This window comes from Megalopta genalis, chromosome 9 (genome assembly GCF_051020955.1).
Source record: "Megalopta genalis isolate 19385.01 chromosome 9, iyMegGena1_principal, whole genome shotgun sequence".
Lineage (NCBI taxonomy): Eukaryota > Metazoa > Arthropoda > Insecta > Hymenoptera > Halictidae > Megalopta > Megalopta genalis.
The window spans coordinates 14586750-14603272 of NC_135021.1; the positions used below are offsets into that span (position 1 = coordinate 14586750).

The following is a 16523-nucleotide window of genomic DNA, read 5'->3' on the forward strand; positions in this document are numbered from 1 at the left end:
TGTTTGTAACATGTATTTTTTTCAATCGAACTTGAGATTAGTCTTGAGAGTTTGGAAAGACTGTTGTTGTCCGCGAAGGACTACTGATAGTTCGACCTCGGACGTTGCAGCAAATACTTCGTCGCGAGCGCTTTCCTCAGCGAGTAATGTGTTTATAGTGCTATAGGAAAGGGATCGGTATTTTTCTTCTTCTCGTAAATTTGTATAGTAGCAATTATTCCTTCCCAATCTACATAAATAAAGGAACGGTAAACTTCACAGCCACGCACAAGAGAATTTCGAAATGAATTTATCGTTTGCTGGATGTGGCTTCCTTGGTATTTACCACGTTGGTGTAGCAGTGTGCTTTAAGAAATATGCTCCACACTTGCTCTTGGATAAGATTAGTGGTGCATCGGCTGGTGCTATCGCTGCTTGCTGTCTTCTTTGTGATTTACCCCTCGGTGAGTGAACTCCTTTGTTTATATATCTTACCGATATACATATATCTTAAATAATTAGTTTTTTCAATGTTATGCTTAGATTTATAACTTGTGATACTATGCATCTTTCCTTTTCTGTGTCCATTGTATGCGTGTTCAACAAATTGTTTCAGTGTACCAATGATCTCATTGTAGCTATTAAGGGGTTAGGATATTGTGCTAGTCATAAAACTGGGCCGTTTTTCTATGAAAATTACAAGAAAAGTTAATGCGAGATTGACATTTAATTTGAGTACTCTGTTTAACTGTCATATGAGATACAGCAAATGATTTATACATAGAAAACCGTATCATTTTTGATACATTAAAATATAGCACAGTTTTGTTATATTTTCTAAGCATTGACGATGTCATTACGTGATTTTTTTAAATCTAGCAGAATTATGGGCCTTTCAATCTTTTAGTACCATTTTTGTGTTGCATTGAAAACAATGTAATCAGTAACTTTATTTTATTAATTTAATAAATATTAAGAGATTTTTCATACAATTCGAGTTTACAGTATTATTAATGTATCATGTTACATGATCATATAATTGTTTCCTAAGGATTACTTTGCCGTAAAAGATTTATCTTAGCATAGTTTAATGCCATAGCATAATGCTATGATTATTCTCAAAAGCTTCAAAATTATTCATAGATGTGTAGTAAAGCTGGCCATCTATTGGATAAATCTTGTAAGTAGGTCAAGCTTAGAATCAGTAAATTGGAAGTAGTAGCAAGAACAGTTATCAAATGTTTTTCTTTGTGTATAGTAACAAATACATAATGCAAACAATCATAGTAGTCATATGAATATGAGCAACTACGCACTACATTATGACTTTTTTATGCTGATAAGCAGTTAATCGGGTTTGTGCGAAAGAGAAGTGTCCAATGATTACAGCAATAAATTATTATAGTCATTGTTTATATTTTTAAACTACAAATTTTACAGAAATGTGCAATTTCTATTTATGAAATAGAATTTTCGAAATTTAAATATTTAAAGTAGATTCTTTTAAACAAATTTATTTTTCATAGAAGGGAATACAAGAATAATTTTTCAAATATGAAATCACGTAAACATGTTCTCCATAAAATGTAACGAATGTCCGATCGATAAAACGTGGAGCAAAACGTGCTTTGAACGTTTCAAGGCTAAATCAGGAAGTTGCACAATACTCGTGCAACTTGTATTCCTTCCTGATTTCTGTTTTTGTAGAGGAATACGAAGAAAATATATTTACTACTTTTATATCTAACTTTGAACACTGATCCAAGCACAAAGCATGAATCAATCGATATGGATCTTATCAGCGTCTTTGTTTCGATAGACTTAACGTTTCGTCGATCACTCTTTCTTAACTGGACAGCTACATATGAATCTTGCAATACTTGATACTTTCGATAAGTAGTAATTAAATGTTAAATATCAAACAGTTACTTTATGTTTCTAGAACCGACCACTGGTCGTATTTAATTACGCGGCAAAAGTACCGCTGTTCCATAATCTATCATTATCCTTTTTAAGCAGCGGAAATAATATTTCTAACGATTGCTACGCAACAGCATCTCACAATCACTTGCATAATCTATGACGCAAACGTTTTCATAATTCCCCGATATTTGTTTCAAGACACGCATTTGAAAACAGGTCAGACACGTGTCTCCAGATGCGTTGCACACGGACACCCGCAGCGGATGTTTTTCCTGACTAAAGAGAGAAACAACACACTGAGAAATGTATTCAGATGTAGTGAAAGTTTGACCTACATACTCTATGATATGCATATCATCTGCCATTTACTATAATAAAAACTCATACATTAATTCGAAAAACGGTTTATATTAATTGTTACTATTACTTCTGGGTCCCAGGAAGTTTCATCGAAATCGGTGTAACCATTTTCTGTTTTTTCTGTAATATACATAAACAAACTAATTTATACAGTAGTCTGTACGAGATCTAGGCCAAACTAGATTCGATTGTATATAAGTACTTTTGAAATGCTAGCCTTAGTTTTGTAAGTCTAAAATTTATTTGTATTAATGTAATAATTACATTGTAAAGTAGAAAACTTGAGTTTTTTCATTAATCGCGAATTCATTGCCGAAAATTAAAAATAACCTCTTTTGAATGATTCGAGTATATGCTATCTCTACACTAGTTTGGGCACGTATAATGTGTGTCATATGATACAATATCAGTAACATGTTTTAAGAGTCGTACATTGTTGCGAGATCACGTGCTCTTTGAAAAGATAAAGTTTAGACTACTTCTCACATTTGATAAAAGTATCTTCTTTCAATCTCCTATTGTTTTTCTGAAATTGTATGTCTGTTACATTTTATCTATAAGGATGTAATAGGATACGAGTGTATACATTCAATACACTGTACAATGACAAATATTATATGTACAGAGAAGCATTGTATAAGAGCAAGTATTTTCCTTATCCGATTTCTATATTATCTGATAGCTCATATCAACGCAATGGTTAAAGTCTAGATAAACGTAGATGTTGATTTCCGATATTAATCTCCTTAATTTTATTTTGTAGTAGAATCATTTTCAATTATAACGTTGAATATGTCAAAGTCAACACAAGTAACACTCATAAATAGTAGTTTAAAATAAACAAAGATTATGTTCATACTTTGATTCTGTTCACCAGCATCGATGGATGAAACTGTTGTATCTAAATCAAACAAAGGAATGTCTGCCTTTGTCGGAAGGCAATGCTAAATCGTGCGAAAGAAGATAAGCTTGTGCATATACATATGTATGCAGCGGGCACATAAATATTATCCAACTGTTTTTACAAGACCATAATTTACGTCAGATTGATGAAATCACTGAGTAATAATCAGTACACAGAAGAACAAGCATCAATACATCGTCGGAGATTGTTTTGAATTTCTAATAATAAAATACTGAAGTAAATATTACTCCAGATCATTCCATCATAATGTCTTTTTTTACTATAGTGAAACGAACATTATTTTTATCTTGGTATTTTTATTATATTAAAATAATTTCATGACAAGATATTAGTACCAAAATAAGTATATTTTTATATGGTGCAGAAAGAAAAAATTCGGCCCCGATTCTCTCGAGAACGGGTCAATCATTCTCAAGCATCGACGCTTAATACTTTACGACGTTCAATACGCTACTCCATGTTTCTTTTAAAATTTTATTGTGTATCTAAATAATTGCTACGATATTCACGTTATGATTTCGATAGAACACATCCTACCAAGGATAATACTGTGCGTGGATAACATTTGGCTTTCGTTGCGTTCAACACAATTAAGTAAAAAGGACGTAAAGTAAATAAAACATGTTTACAGCTGTATATGCGATATAATATGTATACAGAAGGAGCGAATGCGTGAAGTTACACGCTCTCTCTCTCTCTCTCTCTCTCTTTCTCTCTCTTTCTCTCTCTTTTCGTGCATACGCAAGGCAGATCACACGGAAGAACAACATACAGTGTAAACATGTTTCGAAATCACACAAGATACCGTACTCGTGTCATGGTATACATTTTCCCTCTATGTCAAACGAAGTACGAGATTTGCTTAAATAGATAAAATGACCTTGCGGCATCCATGCCTCTTCTACCGGGTAGTTTATCTTTGTGGAATTCCAACTTGCCTCCTATGTTCTTTGCAAGATATATATCGGTATCTTCTTCCAAATAAACATATTTTTCGAAATAAATCTACAAATAGATTAAGATACAAATATTTCTGTGTGTATACGAATAGGTATTGCGATTAACTTTCAGTCCATAGATGATAAGATAATAGTATTTCTCTTTGCTTTTTGGAGTTATCATGTCTGGAACAAAATGATAGTCAGTTATTTTATCGAAGTCCTGTTTTTGTAAATTAAGATAAAAATGTATTCCAGTTATCTAAGTAAATTGTATTTGGTCGGTTGATAATTTTTAATTACACACGATTGGTTTCCTTACATGACAGGAGTTGTATGAATGTATATGTATATATTTTTCAGGGGAGATTACGAGTAACGTCCTGCGAGTAGCGCGCGAAGCACGACAAAGCACTCTTGGTCCGTTTAGTCCATCCTTTAATGTACAAGCAATATTGTTAGAAAGTTTGCAAAAGGTTTGTATGATTTTTTTGCGAATCAAAACAATAATTTGAATACTCCGATTTTGTTACAGACAATGTGAGATAAAAGAGGTAACATGTTAATTCTCTACTATATACAAAAATAATGACCGATATAGTAACAACAATTTGCTATTAAAAAATATTGTAAATAAGAACGAAGATCTCATGAACAAAATGTGTTACTTCATTAACATACTACTAATTTACATCCTAATTGCATTTAATTTTCACTTCTGTTATAGTTCCTTCCCGACGACGCTCACATTCGAGTGAGCGGTAAACTTCACGTCTCCTTGACGAGAGTATACGATGGAAAAAATGTAATTGTGTCAAGATTCTCTTCTAGGGAAGATTTATTGCAGGCAAGTAAATTACCTAGTTTAGTATTTCATCAATATAGTTCACAAATGAGAAGTCATTAACGTTTGTAATCGAATTGCATATTTATTAATAACAATTTTTATAGGCATTGATGGCAAGTACATTTATTCCATTTTTCTCTGGTCTCTTTCCACCACGATTTCATGGGATTAGATACATAGATGGTGGTTTCAGTGACAATCTCCCTACACTTGATGAAAATACAATTACTGTTAGCCCTTTTTGTGGTGAAAGCGATATCTGTCCTAGAGATGTGTCTTCCCAACTATTTCATGTAAGACACTTATTTATTTCATTTAAATCTAATCTCATGAATTAATGAATTAATTTTTAGGTCAATTTTGCAAATACTAGTATAGAACTTTCAAAACAAAACATATACAGGTTTGCAAGAATACTTTTTCCACCTAATCCAGAGGTAATTACTCCTACACTGTTTGTAAGTCAAAGATAGCTCAAGTTTCTATATTATTGCAAATTACGTATTTCTTTTGCAGAGTCTATCAAATATGTGCAAGCAAGGATTTGATGATGCATTAACATTTTTACATCGTAATAATTTACTTAATTGCACTCGATGTCTGGCTGTTCAGTCTACATATGTAGTCTCTGAAACTCTCGATGATAACATAGAATATGATCCTGAGTGTGCGGAATGTAAAATGCATAGACAGGTATAGGTATTTCTTAAATTTGGTAGACAACAAATTTTACATATTACGTAATTATGGTTTAAGCAAAATAATTAATTACGTGTATGTGCATTCCAGGAAGCATTAGTATCTAAGTTACCTGAAACAGTTATGACCATATTTCAAGATGCAATCGATTCCGCTAATAAAGGCTTTATTAACTGGTTGTTCAATCAGCGAAGTGTAAAACTCTTATCGTTACTTAGTTTGCCATACACTTTGCCTGCAGACGTTGTGTATGCAACTTTGACCAAGTAAGCATTTCTTGAATTTGTTTATTAGTACCTAGAATTATCTAATGTGTTTTCACATATATTTCATGTATATAACCAACTAACAAACATGTAACATTGCTTACTTAGAGTTGCATACAATTAAGTTAACATCTTGCTTGAACACTCAAATTAAAAACTAACAGCATGTTTATTACTTTTAACCAATCAGCGTGTTTTTATTTGAATACAGAGGTCTCATAACATATATACTTTAATTATCATTTTTTTTATTGCATTGTGAATAACATCATGCATGTGGTCGTAGTTTGATTGGTAACAAGATAGATACTCGCACCTTGGAATACAAAGTAGTTGGAAATGTTCTTCTTACACCACCACCGATGATTTCTTGTACTATACATAGCAAACCTTCTCGGTAAGCTGACGCTTTGTACTCATTGAGTTTGTACAAAATATTTTAATTTGTGTTCGCAACTTGCTGCTAATAATTTTTGTCATATATACGGAAAATCCATATTTACATTTCTGTATTCATGCGCATGTTTTTATGCTTATGAACTGTAGCTAATATACATGCTTGTCCATATCTAAAATTAAAAAATTAAAATTATTAAAAAATTTGTTAAGACAAGCATAGATCATTTTCAGATTCATTTTAAGTGTTCCAAAATTACGAAAAAATTTGTTAGAACTGAGAACATTTTTCCTGGAACAGTTGAGTATGCTATTCCCAAAAATTAACATATATTATCAACGAATGCCACAGACTATTAAGTGTCATTTAGCTTTTATAGAATATGGATCAAGTAAGTTCAATTATTTATATATATAAGATTAACAAAAATTAGTTTAAATAATTTAATGTAACTGAACTTAAAATGTTACAGATATTTACAGTAAGGGAGCACTGGATGAGGCTGATAGTATATACAACAATCAAAAGCATCTAAATCTAACTTTGCAGTACAATGAAATGTAAGTTAAACATTTTAATAGCTGTATTTGTTTAAACTTTTAAATATTATAAATTGTTTGTGATTTTCTAGGCAACCATGGAAGGATCACCACACGACTACATCAAAGTGTGTCATAAATATGTCCGAACTTTCACCAGTTGATGATACCTTAGAAGATATTTTACAGGTATATAATAATAACGACTAGGTATTTTTAATATTAATACTGAATCCTGAACATAATTTTTATTATAAAAATTAACAGGTAACTACGGAACAAGAAGCTGTTATGACATATTATTACATGGATGATAACAATAAAGTGCAAGTAACAGAAATATACGATGTAACAGACTCGGAATCGCATACAATGCTGTCTGTAGATGAAGTTGAGAACAATAAAAAATTGCAGTTTGATGAATGGGATGATCCCACATGGTTTTCTCAACATACGCTTAACGATGGTAATATATTCGAAAATATTATTTTATTATTATTAATTATTAAAAGTATGTAAATAGTTATAACGATAGACAGTTGATTTATTTGAATTTTGTTAATATTATTGCAACTAATACAAATACAATAAATTCTCTTCAATTGTCCCTCAACTTGCAAACAAAAATGGACAATTTAGGAAGAGAAGATAGGATTATTCGATCCTTGCAACTCATTTTTATAGTTGTCAATTGTCAACAACTATGAAAATGAGCCGCGAGACACGAATCATCGTATCTTCTTTTTCCAAATTGTTCATTTTTGTTTACAAACTAAAGGGCAATTGGGAAGAATTTACTGTAACTCCGAAAATTGTATTTCAGTTCTTACCGCCGAGTCTTTATACACTGATGGGAATGAGCAGAGCATGGAGGATTTGTCAGATATATCTTTAGAGGATGATATTCTAGGAGGGTCAAATACATTGGAGTATACACGATAAATAATTTTTTTCGTGATTATGCAGATGAAGGCTGTATACATGTTGTGTAGGCCTATCTTTTCTAACGTTACGAAATATTCATCTACTTTCACAGTTAAATGTTATCACTTTTTAGTAATAGCTACTACTGCTATTCAACGTTAATACTTTTTTTTATAAACTTTGATAAATTAAGGTACTTGAAAAGATCAAAGGTTTACATGCACAATTTTATAAGACAAAATAAACTTATGACCTGGGTTACACGCTGATAAATATAAGATACGTAAGTTAATGTGAAGTATTTTTAGCGCAGCATACACCGTATTTTACTATTAATAAATTTTGTTAGAGAAAGTTTGTCGTTATTGAATACTTGCAAAGCAAGTGGTAGTAGATCTCTTAAAAAATAGACTGACTGTAAAAACATTGTAAATATTGTGAAAAGGGAGTTTGTTTCTGGTCTAGTTCTACACAGAATAATTATTTAATGATTAACATATAGAGAACGAAGTGCGTCAAAAGACATAAATTCTGTTCTATTGTCCCTCAGTTTGTATACAAAAATGGGAAGAGAATTGGAACAAGAAACAATTTGGGAAGAGAAAACTCGATTATTCGAGTCTCGCGGGCTCGTTTTTATAGTTTCCGATAGTTAACAACTATAAAAATGAACCCAAAGGTTCAAATAATTATATCTCCTCTTCCCAAATTGTCCATTTTAGTTTATAAGCTGAGGAACAATTGGAGATAATTTACTGTATATGTTTTGATCAAATTATTGCCAGTTTTCTTAAGTTATGTCATCACATATTTATGGAATAGACAGGAATTTATTAAGCCCTGTAAGTTGTTTCGTAATAAATCGAAACTATATGTATAATTACATATTGTGATAAATACTCAAGGAAAAATGATAAAATTAGTTATTTAAATTAGAATAAGAAAAGAAAATTTGTAATTGCATACAGCTGGAACTGAATGCCAATTAACATACAAAGTTTTTATATCTTTTGTTACTGACATGATTGCTGTTAAGGATGACTCGCTCATTTCCTAGGGATAAATTAATTATGATTCAAAAGCGAGTCATCTTTTACGAGTCAAAAATATAGAATATTAAATACTGTTGTATGATAAGAGGCTTCTACCAATTATTACTGTAAAGCACAATTTATGTATATAATTTTTTAGTAAATTATTTTTGTAAGTAATAGATTAAACAAAATAACACTCTACAGATATTGTTGTAAGACTACATTTGTGTATCTATTGTATGATCGGTTTATCAATCTAGAAAAAATTTAAAGAAAATATTTCGCATATTAAAATTTTACAAATGAAGCTTTACCGAGTTATTATTTTTTTATTAAATTTAAGTAGAATAAGTTTTCCGTAGTTTTTTTTGTATGTAACTCTTAAACCCACGAATGACATTGTTTATTTATCACGAACTTTGCGAAGTTATCTTTGAAGTTGTTTCAGTATTTATATTTATGAAAAAACTGCTAAAAGTAGCTATTTAAATAATTATTAATCTATTAAAACCTGAAATATTTTTAATTAATAAATGTACTGAGATTGAAATAGTTTTCAAGATATTAACGATTCAAGTATCCTTCATACTGAAGTATTTGTGTATAAATTGATATAACATTGAAGTGTTATATACAGCATCTAATGATTAAATCTAGTAACGATATGAAAGGGTAAAGACGAATAAAAAAATGGAATATTTATTACATTTTTTAATATAAAACAAATCGTATGTATAAGTTATATATACAATAATTGAAACCGTCCTCAAAGTAATATTTCAAGGTAAAATGTCATTCTTTGTTTCATTTTTTTTTTCTTTTGTAGAAATAATTTATTGCACGTGCGCACAAAGTATAGATCTACGCTTGACTTTATAAAATATGTCGTTGACGACATACATTGATCATTCATGAATAGAAATTTTATAATATACAATTGTAATTGCATGCAGAATTAAAACTTCAAATCTTCGCATTAACGTAATATACACCTCATTACATTCCTTCTTGGCAGGCTCCAATTATTTCAATGTAATGTGAGACATTATTAATTATTTGAACATGTTCAGGCTGAGTCATCCCCTGGGGCAGATGTAGAATTTCTTTGAGGCTCGATTTGAGTTCTATTTTGCGCAGTTCCCGTTGCAACAGCTACTTTATGTTGCGCAGCTAAACAATGTACTTGCTGGAGTTGTACAGGTTTAACTAAAGTTCTCTGTAACTACAAAACAAATCATGTAATATTTTATTCACAAAAATATATTGTTTGTAATGAAACCAATTACGAAAAATATATATTCTGCCTCACATACTTGTTGCTGTGTTAGAGTCGCCACACCAAGACTCTGGGTTTGTTGACTGCATTGCCCTGTAGAAGCTCTAGCATGCAAGGATTTTGTCAATAAAGTTTGTTTATTTGCAGGTACTACTTGGGAAGAAGGTGTCGTCTGAGACGCCATAAGCACTGGTTTCGTTGCTGCTATAAAGTATATTATTTTTTATGTACAGAGTTTTGTAAAAAGTAATTTGCATGTTATATTTCCTTCAGTGCAAGGAGATATTCAGCAAAAAATATTTATAAACATTGTTGAAAGAAATAATACTCCAATATACAAAATGGTTTATAGTAAATGATACCAATGTTTATCAATGTACGGTTCTTTCAATAAACTTACCCATTATGGGAGTTAACACCTGTTTGTTACCAGATAATATCAACTGACTCGCTGTCACTGTCTTAGCCACAGTTACTAGTTGATTTGGCAAAACAGCGGACTTAACTTGATTCGGTTGCACTTGACGGGTCATATGATTAAGTCTTGGCCTTTGAGATCCAACAAGTTGAATAGCTTGTCCACCCTAAAAGATATTTATTTATTTCATTAGAATAGTAAAATTGCAATAATAAAACTTTCAAATAGATTACCTGTGATAGGGTGACTGAATTACTGCTACGTATATTTTGTTGTGATAATCCTTTAACTCCAGAAGGTATTATCTGGGCTGAAACACACGTATTAAATATTGTACTGATTCACCGAATAAGTATTTACTTCACGAAAATGTAGATTATTTACTTATCAATAAACTCGAAAAGAGTTTTCAATACATAATCAAATATGACTCTTACCAATAGGTAATGATAAATGAGTATTGGCAGGATTAGCTATTACTACCGTTGGTGTACTTCCAGCAATGGCCGTGGTAACAACTGTTGTGGCTACCATCTACAAAGACGGCAACATTTTGTTAATCACCTTTTGCATTCTCCCATATGTTAAACTGAACGTGCAAACGCGTGAAATTGAAAGAAACTGACACTAGAAACCGTGGTGCAAGTATTGGTTGCGGACGATATAGGCAGGGAAACAATGACTCCTGTAGGTGTAACAGAACCCGTCGTCGCTGACACGTTTAGCGACATCGTAATAGGCTGTGATAATCCGGGAAATGATACCTGTCGTACAACGAATAGTACAGTAGTATTTCATCTTCTAGGCCATATGAAGAAATAAGCAGCTCTCCACAACCTGAACATTTTGAAGACCGTTGATCGAGTTTGGCAGACTAGTAAGATTTACGCCCTGCAAGTTTACGTTAGTCGATTGCGATGTGGTCATTGGATTCGTAGACTGATTATTCTGACTGGAAGAAGCGGTTAGTCGTTCAAGCAAAGAAGAACCGGAATTAATTCCTGGTATTGGATTATCTGCAGACGGCGTCCCTGTTGAAGTGAAATATGATGCGTTAAACTTCAAATAAGTATTTGAGAAATTTTTCAGTTTTCCATACGTCATACCTGCTAATAAAGCTGAAAGTCCTGGCATGGATAACCCAAGGGTTGAAGTAGGATCTTGTACCCGTGCTAATCTTACAGCTGTTGCTTTCACCGGTTGCTGTTTACATCCCAACTGTCCTGTTAAAGCTGAACTTAAACTCACCCTTACCTGGAAAATACATTTGTCTCATTTACATCGCAACTTCACATTCAAACAACAATAAATACAATTTATTTACCTGGCCGGTAGTGTTTGGAACATTTATAACATTTCCATGACTAAGAACTCTAGACGGGATGGAAGCATTCAAAGAGATCCTTCGCGGTTGAACTTTCTGCTGCGTTAAATTGGCAGGACTACTATTTAATAAACTAAGGATCGCAGCGTTATTTGACTTATTCGTAGTCTGTGCACTATTGTTCATAGCGGCAGCTGCTGCATTAGCTACAATACATTTATGAAATGTTGTTAAAACAAACGGTAACTGCGTAAACATTGAGTAAATACCGTGACGAACCTGCAGCTTGTTGTTGAAACTTTTGAGCAGAATTCATAAGTGATGTTACAAGAGCAGTTATAGCTGGATTAGTAGAGTGTTTCTTAAATGGTACTTCATTTTGGCTCTGACTAACGGTTTCCGCAACACAATTTTGAGTACCAGCCTGCAATTGAGCTTGCTACAGAAAGAGACAATACAGAAAACTTAGTACAAAGTTACACTTCAACATAAGAAAAAATATTATTTATGGTACATGTATACATCCTACCAAAACTGGAACGTTTGTAGAGGTGGCATTGTTAATACTATTAGTTGACTTTTGTTGGAAAACTAATATTCCAGATCCATTACAGGAGCTACCATCAGTTACTGACATTGTAGAATTGTCAATTTGTACAGAGGTAGAAGCATTCGATCCACCGTTGGTCAAAGACTGCCCTGGACTCATCGATGTAGTTTCGTTCTGGGCAATAACTTGCGGTATATTTGTTGTGTCTACACATGTCAGATTATTTTGTGCAGATGTAGTAGCTTCTGACATAGCTTTCATCGAAGCTACTTGACCAGCTAAAGTATTTAATTGGCCTTGAGCTCGAGACAAGATCTGAAACAATTATTGTTATATATGATTTTACATAAAATCGAATAATATTTATCTACCTGCTGCGCTACGTGTTGTGATTGAGCTTGCTGTAACTGTTGAGCTACTAATTGCGCTGCTTTTGCTTGTTGCGCCTGAAATCACATACTCATATTAGTGTCACGTGGATAGACAAACCATATTAATTTGTTTAAATTAACTGTAATTTCTAGAAAAAGTTTCTACCTGTTGATGTGCTCGTTGCATACCAGGGGTACATGTTACACGAGGGACCTGCCCTGGTACAACATGTTTTATTCGAACATTTTTCCTACCTTCTTCAGTGAAAATTTCTGTGAACTGCTGAATATAGTGATTTGCAAGAACTCTTGTACCTAATGTAAACCTATAGAAAGATTAAACAACACGTACATCCTTGTCTAAATTTTCTGATTTAATAAAAACCAAATGAATATCTATGTTAAAAATATACAGACCGACACGCAGATCCATTTTTCTCTCCTTCACGATGGTTCTTGTCCATATAAAGCTCTCCCAGGTACTCGGAATTAGAAGGTCTTTGCAGAATTGAGAGCTTTATGTGATCTATTTCACCTTGACTTCCTCCAGTTTCTAATATATACTCCTCTATAACTTGTGGCAAACAGTCTTTTGTTTCTCGAGGGCGCTCGTATGCTTTTGCAAATCTGTTATGCATGGAACATTGTGAAATTAATATAACGAGTTGTATGAAGAAAAAATTTCTGTGAAAATGTAACAAACCTTAGAACGTCAATAGGTGAATTTGGAGGAAGTAAAGGTGGATTTGTAAGAGAAGGCGGTGGACAGGCAGTGGTTGTAACTACTCCCCTCTTAGCTCTTAATTTTTGCATTAAGTCTTGTATTGTTAATCCTTCCGGTTGTGCTAATTGCTCCAATTTTCTTTTGCGATTTACTGTGACCTGCAATGAATAATATACCTAAATATTGTTGGTTGAAAAATACGAGTATATAACATATGAGAATCTCAAAAAATATAAATTGAATTACCTGAGAAAACTTTTTGGCTTGTCGCATAAGTTGATGATCTGTAAGAAGGGATTTAGACTGTCGTAGTCTTGTTGTAGCTAAACTAGGTATAGGATTTGGATCCAAGCATAGAGGTCCCTGGGTAGCTGCAACTAAATGTGATTCTAACATTAACCGTTCTTCATGACTCCAGTCTCCATCACTAGTTAAAGTTGATACATCAGAGAGTACACTCTAAAATATTACAGAAGATACATTAATTTATTCAGTTCTTCATAACAGGTATTCAGTCAAGGTAGCAAAACATTTTTTACCTGTGTTGTAGGCTTAAGAAGCACATGATGAACTTCAGCTTTAGTATGAGGAAATGCTTTTCTGTAATCTCGAACTTCAGCTATGATACAGCCGTCATAAAATAAATGAGAATGACTGGATTCCAGTTGCTCTGCTAACATTGCAGGTAACTGACCATTATCTATACACGATAGCAATTCACCCTGTTCATAACCCATCAGTTGTGTTTCAGCTAATATTGTATTTTTATCATATTGATTTCCCTTATCACTGTTAAATAAAAATCACGTGATTAAAACTTTTTCAGATCTTTAGAAAGATTTATACATTTTATGCTTCATGGTTTGAGATAGTTGATAAACTATTGATTTATCATTATAAATTGCTCACCTATTTCTTACAGCTAATGAGTATCCTTTATTACCGGCATAGAGATTAACAATTAATGTATGCAAACCCTCCCTTTGCACCAATCTTCCCAAAAGATCACATTCATTTTCAAGGTTGTTCTGTACAATTAAAAAAATTGAAACAATTTTTTATATCTGGTATAATTATTCTCATGGATGTATAAAATGTATAAAAAATACACATACCAGAACTGAATCAGGAGTGGCATGAGGAACTTTGGTAAGTTCTTCAAAATATAATCTAGTTAGCTTAGACTGTATGCTATGTTTAGAATGACTCTGTTCTTTTTTTTGAGTGGATGACTTGTCAGATGTTATGTTCAAAGAATTTTGTCCTTGAACACTTTTCCAACACTTAGACACTTGATTAATCATATCCTAAATAAGGAATGCAAATGAAAATACAAATACATGCAATTTCTCCATTGGCAACCACCAAAATATTAATTTCTACAATACCTGAGCCTGCCGACACGCATCTTCTAAACTACAGCCTGTACCAATCATTTTAATTTTTGATTACTAACACCATTTAATGTCATATCTGATATAATAATAAATCTTCAAGATCTGAAACAATTTTATTAAGTTTTAATATAAAATAAAACATATGAATAATGATATATGATATATATTGAATAATGTTCATTAAACAAATAATAATAATAGATTTTTATTATTAAAACAAGGTTGATTGTTTATGTTAATAGTTTATCTTAAACTATATGCTATGATAGATAGTACTTGCTTCCAAAATATTTATTTGTTCTTATAACAACACTGTTGACATTATAAGTTAATACATTAAAATAGTATTATCATAAATTAATATAACATATATGAAATTAATATTAATATGGTAATTCATATATATACATACTTTAATATCTTAGTAAAAACATTTCAGTATAACATATAGAAACATTGTACCATACAAAATTGTCTTGAAGTTATAAACTGCAAGACACAAATAAACAAGGAAAAGCAATTGGAGTAAAACTCTATAAAACCATAGTTTTTAATATATAAACATAAAAATTGACATGTAACCAATATTAAATTCTATGGATACGAAATTTATATATGTATTGTTTGTTGATGAGTCTAGTAAGTTTCTTATCTCATCTATAAAATAATATAACAACTTTTTTGAATATAATAATTGTAATAACTGTGACTAATAGCTATAATAAAAGACTATCAACATTCAGAAAATAATATCAAAGATCAAAATATATCACAAGAAAAAGTTATTTACAACGATAGATTGAGCGTACGGGAATATGCTTTAACCACAGCGTGAGTCTACCGAATGTCAAAACAAGCACGCTATGTGAGAGGTTATGTAAATGTTCGTGAATTAAGATTACATACATAAAAATATTTCACTGAAATGTACATGTTATATTATTTACCTTCAAAGGATCCAAAAAGTGATCTAATGGTAAACATTGGGCACAGGATGTGACTCAAGTCAATTTCCTTGTCATAACCTCACACCGATTGATAAATAATACACAAATTTACAGGCAGTAAGAATACTTGTCAACAAGTCCTGATCTTCAACAAAAATTATTTGGCGTCAAATAAATAATATTTACAAGTCGGAAACGTCATTTTAGGACACAATGTAACCTATTATACAAACACCACACACAAGCATAGACTGGAAAACTGATCACATTTCTCTCTGGCCATATATTCAATTCACATTTCGTGAACTCTGCCAACATTGGACAGTCTAAAGGCGAGTTTCTTTGTATGTAGGGGGGATAAAATAGTGAGTTCATAGATAAAAAAGGAAAATAATATTGTAAAATTCGTATAATTTTTTAAAAGATTAATTTTGGGAAAATTTAATTCTACGTAACACAATTTATTGGATTTATTTTATTGCAAAGTCAAATTTTCGGTTTTGAAATATGTATTGTTTCTATATTATATTTATGTTACATATTGTGAAAATAATATTAATATTATAATAGAAAGTATTTTAGTGCACACACATATGTATATGTTTATGTACGTAGCCTAACATACATGCATATGTATGTATATATGTGTACCCGTCTTGCTTGCTGTTGGCCATTAGTTTACAAC

General features: G+C 31.8%; 2 protein-coding genes across 5 annotated transcripts; one reads left to right on the forward strand and one right to left on the reverse strand.

Moving 5' to 3' along the window:
- The first annotated feature begins 36 nt into the window (after positions 1-36).
- Positions 37-9138, forward strand: bmm (brummer). Of its 2 annotated transcripts, XM_033465161.2 has the most exons (14): positions 37-177; positions 262-443; positions 4489-4601; positions 4853-4972; positions 5077-5265; positions 5326-5409; positions 5489-5665; positions 5762-5937; positions 6224-6334; positions 6568-6725; positions 6807-6894; positions 6966-7062; positions 7141-7339; positions 7697-9138. In XM_033465161.2, exons 2-14 carry the CDS (start codon positions 284-286, stop codon positions 7813-7815), a joined length of 1791 nt encoding a protein of 596 aa, XP_033321052.2. In that variant the 5' UTR covers positions 37-177; positions 262-283; the 3' UTR covers positions 7816-9138. The 2 variants fall into 2 exon arrangements, with proteins under 2 accessions (XP_033321052.2, XP_033321053.2); XM_033465162.2 differs by lacking the exon at positions 6224-6334 and having other exon boundaries at positions 101-443.
- A 389-nt stretch (positions 9139-9527) lies between these two features.
- On the reverse strand, positions 9528-16110 carry LOC117217525 (uncharacterized). 3 transcript variants are annotated; one of them, XM_033465183.2, is made up of 21 exons: positions 15839-16110; positions 14883-14993; positions 14610-14801; positions 14404-14522; positions 14034-14283; positions 13741-13953; positions 13474-13652; positions 13188-13397; positions 12937-13096; positions 12771-12845; positions 12379-12714; positions 12129-12273; positions 11850-12055; positions 11632-11779; positions 11363-11556; positions 11152-11289; positions 10963-11059; positions 10759-10835; positions 10508-10691; positions 10145-10311; positions 9528-10053 (listed from the first exon to the last, which is right to left on the reverse strand). In XM_033465183.2, the coding sequence occupies exons 2-21, from the start codon at positions 14928-14930 to the stop codon at positions 9898-9900; spliced, it is 3294 nt and encodes a 1097-aa protein (XP_033321074.2). In that variant the 5' UTR covers positions 14931-14993; positions 15839-16110; the 3' UTR covers positions 9528-9897. The 3 variants fall into 3 exon arrangements, with proteins under 3 accessions (XP_033321074.2, XP_033321073.2, XP_033321072.2); XM_033465182.2 differs by having other exon boundaries at positions 10145-10308; positions 12129-12288; XM_033465181.2 differs by having other exon boundaries at positions 12129-12288; positions 15839-16109.
- Positions 16111-16523: the final 413 nt, after the last annotated feature.

Coding starts and splice junctions, on each gene's coding strand:
- bmm (XM_033465161.2), top strand. CDS start 284: ATGAATTTATCGTTTGCTGGATGTGGCTTCCTTGGTATTTACCACGTT. Junction 444..4,488: donor TCTTTGTGATTTACCCCTCG/GTGAGTGAACTC, acceptor TATATTTTTCAG/GGGAGATTACGAGTAACGTC. Junction 5,666..5,761: donor AATGTAAAATGCATAGACAG/GTATAGGTATTT, acceptor TGTGCATTCCAG/GAAGCATTAGTATCTAAGTT.
- LOC117217525 (XM_033465181.2), bottom strand. CDS start 14,930: ATGATTGGTACAGGCTGTAGTTTAGAAGATGCGTGTCGGCAGGCTCAG. Junction 13,954..14,033: donor TTCTTAAGCCTACAACACAG/GTAAAAAATGTT, acceptor GTAATATTTTAG/AGTGTACTCTCTGATGTATC. Junction 12,715..12,770: donor CACAACACGTAGCGCAGCAG/GTAGATAAATAT, acceptor TAATTGTTTCAG/ATCTTGTCTCGAGCTCAAGG.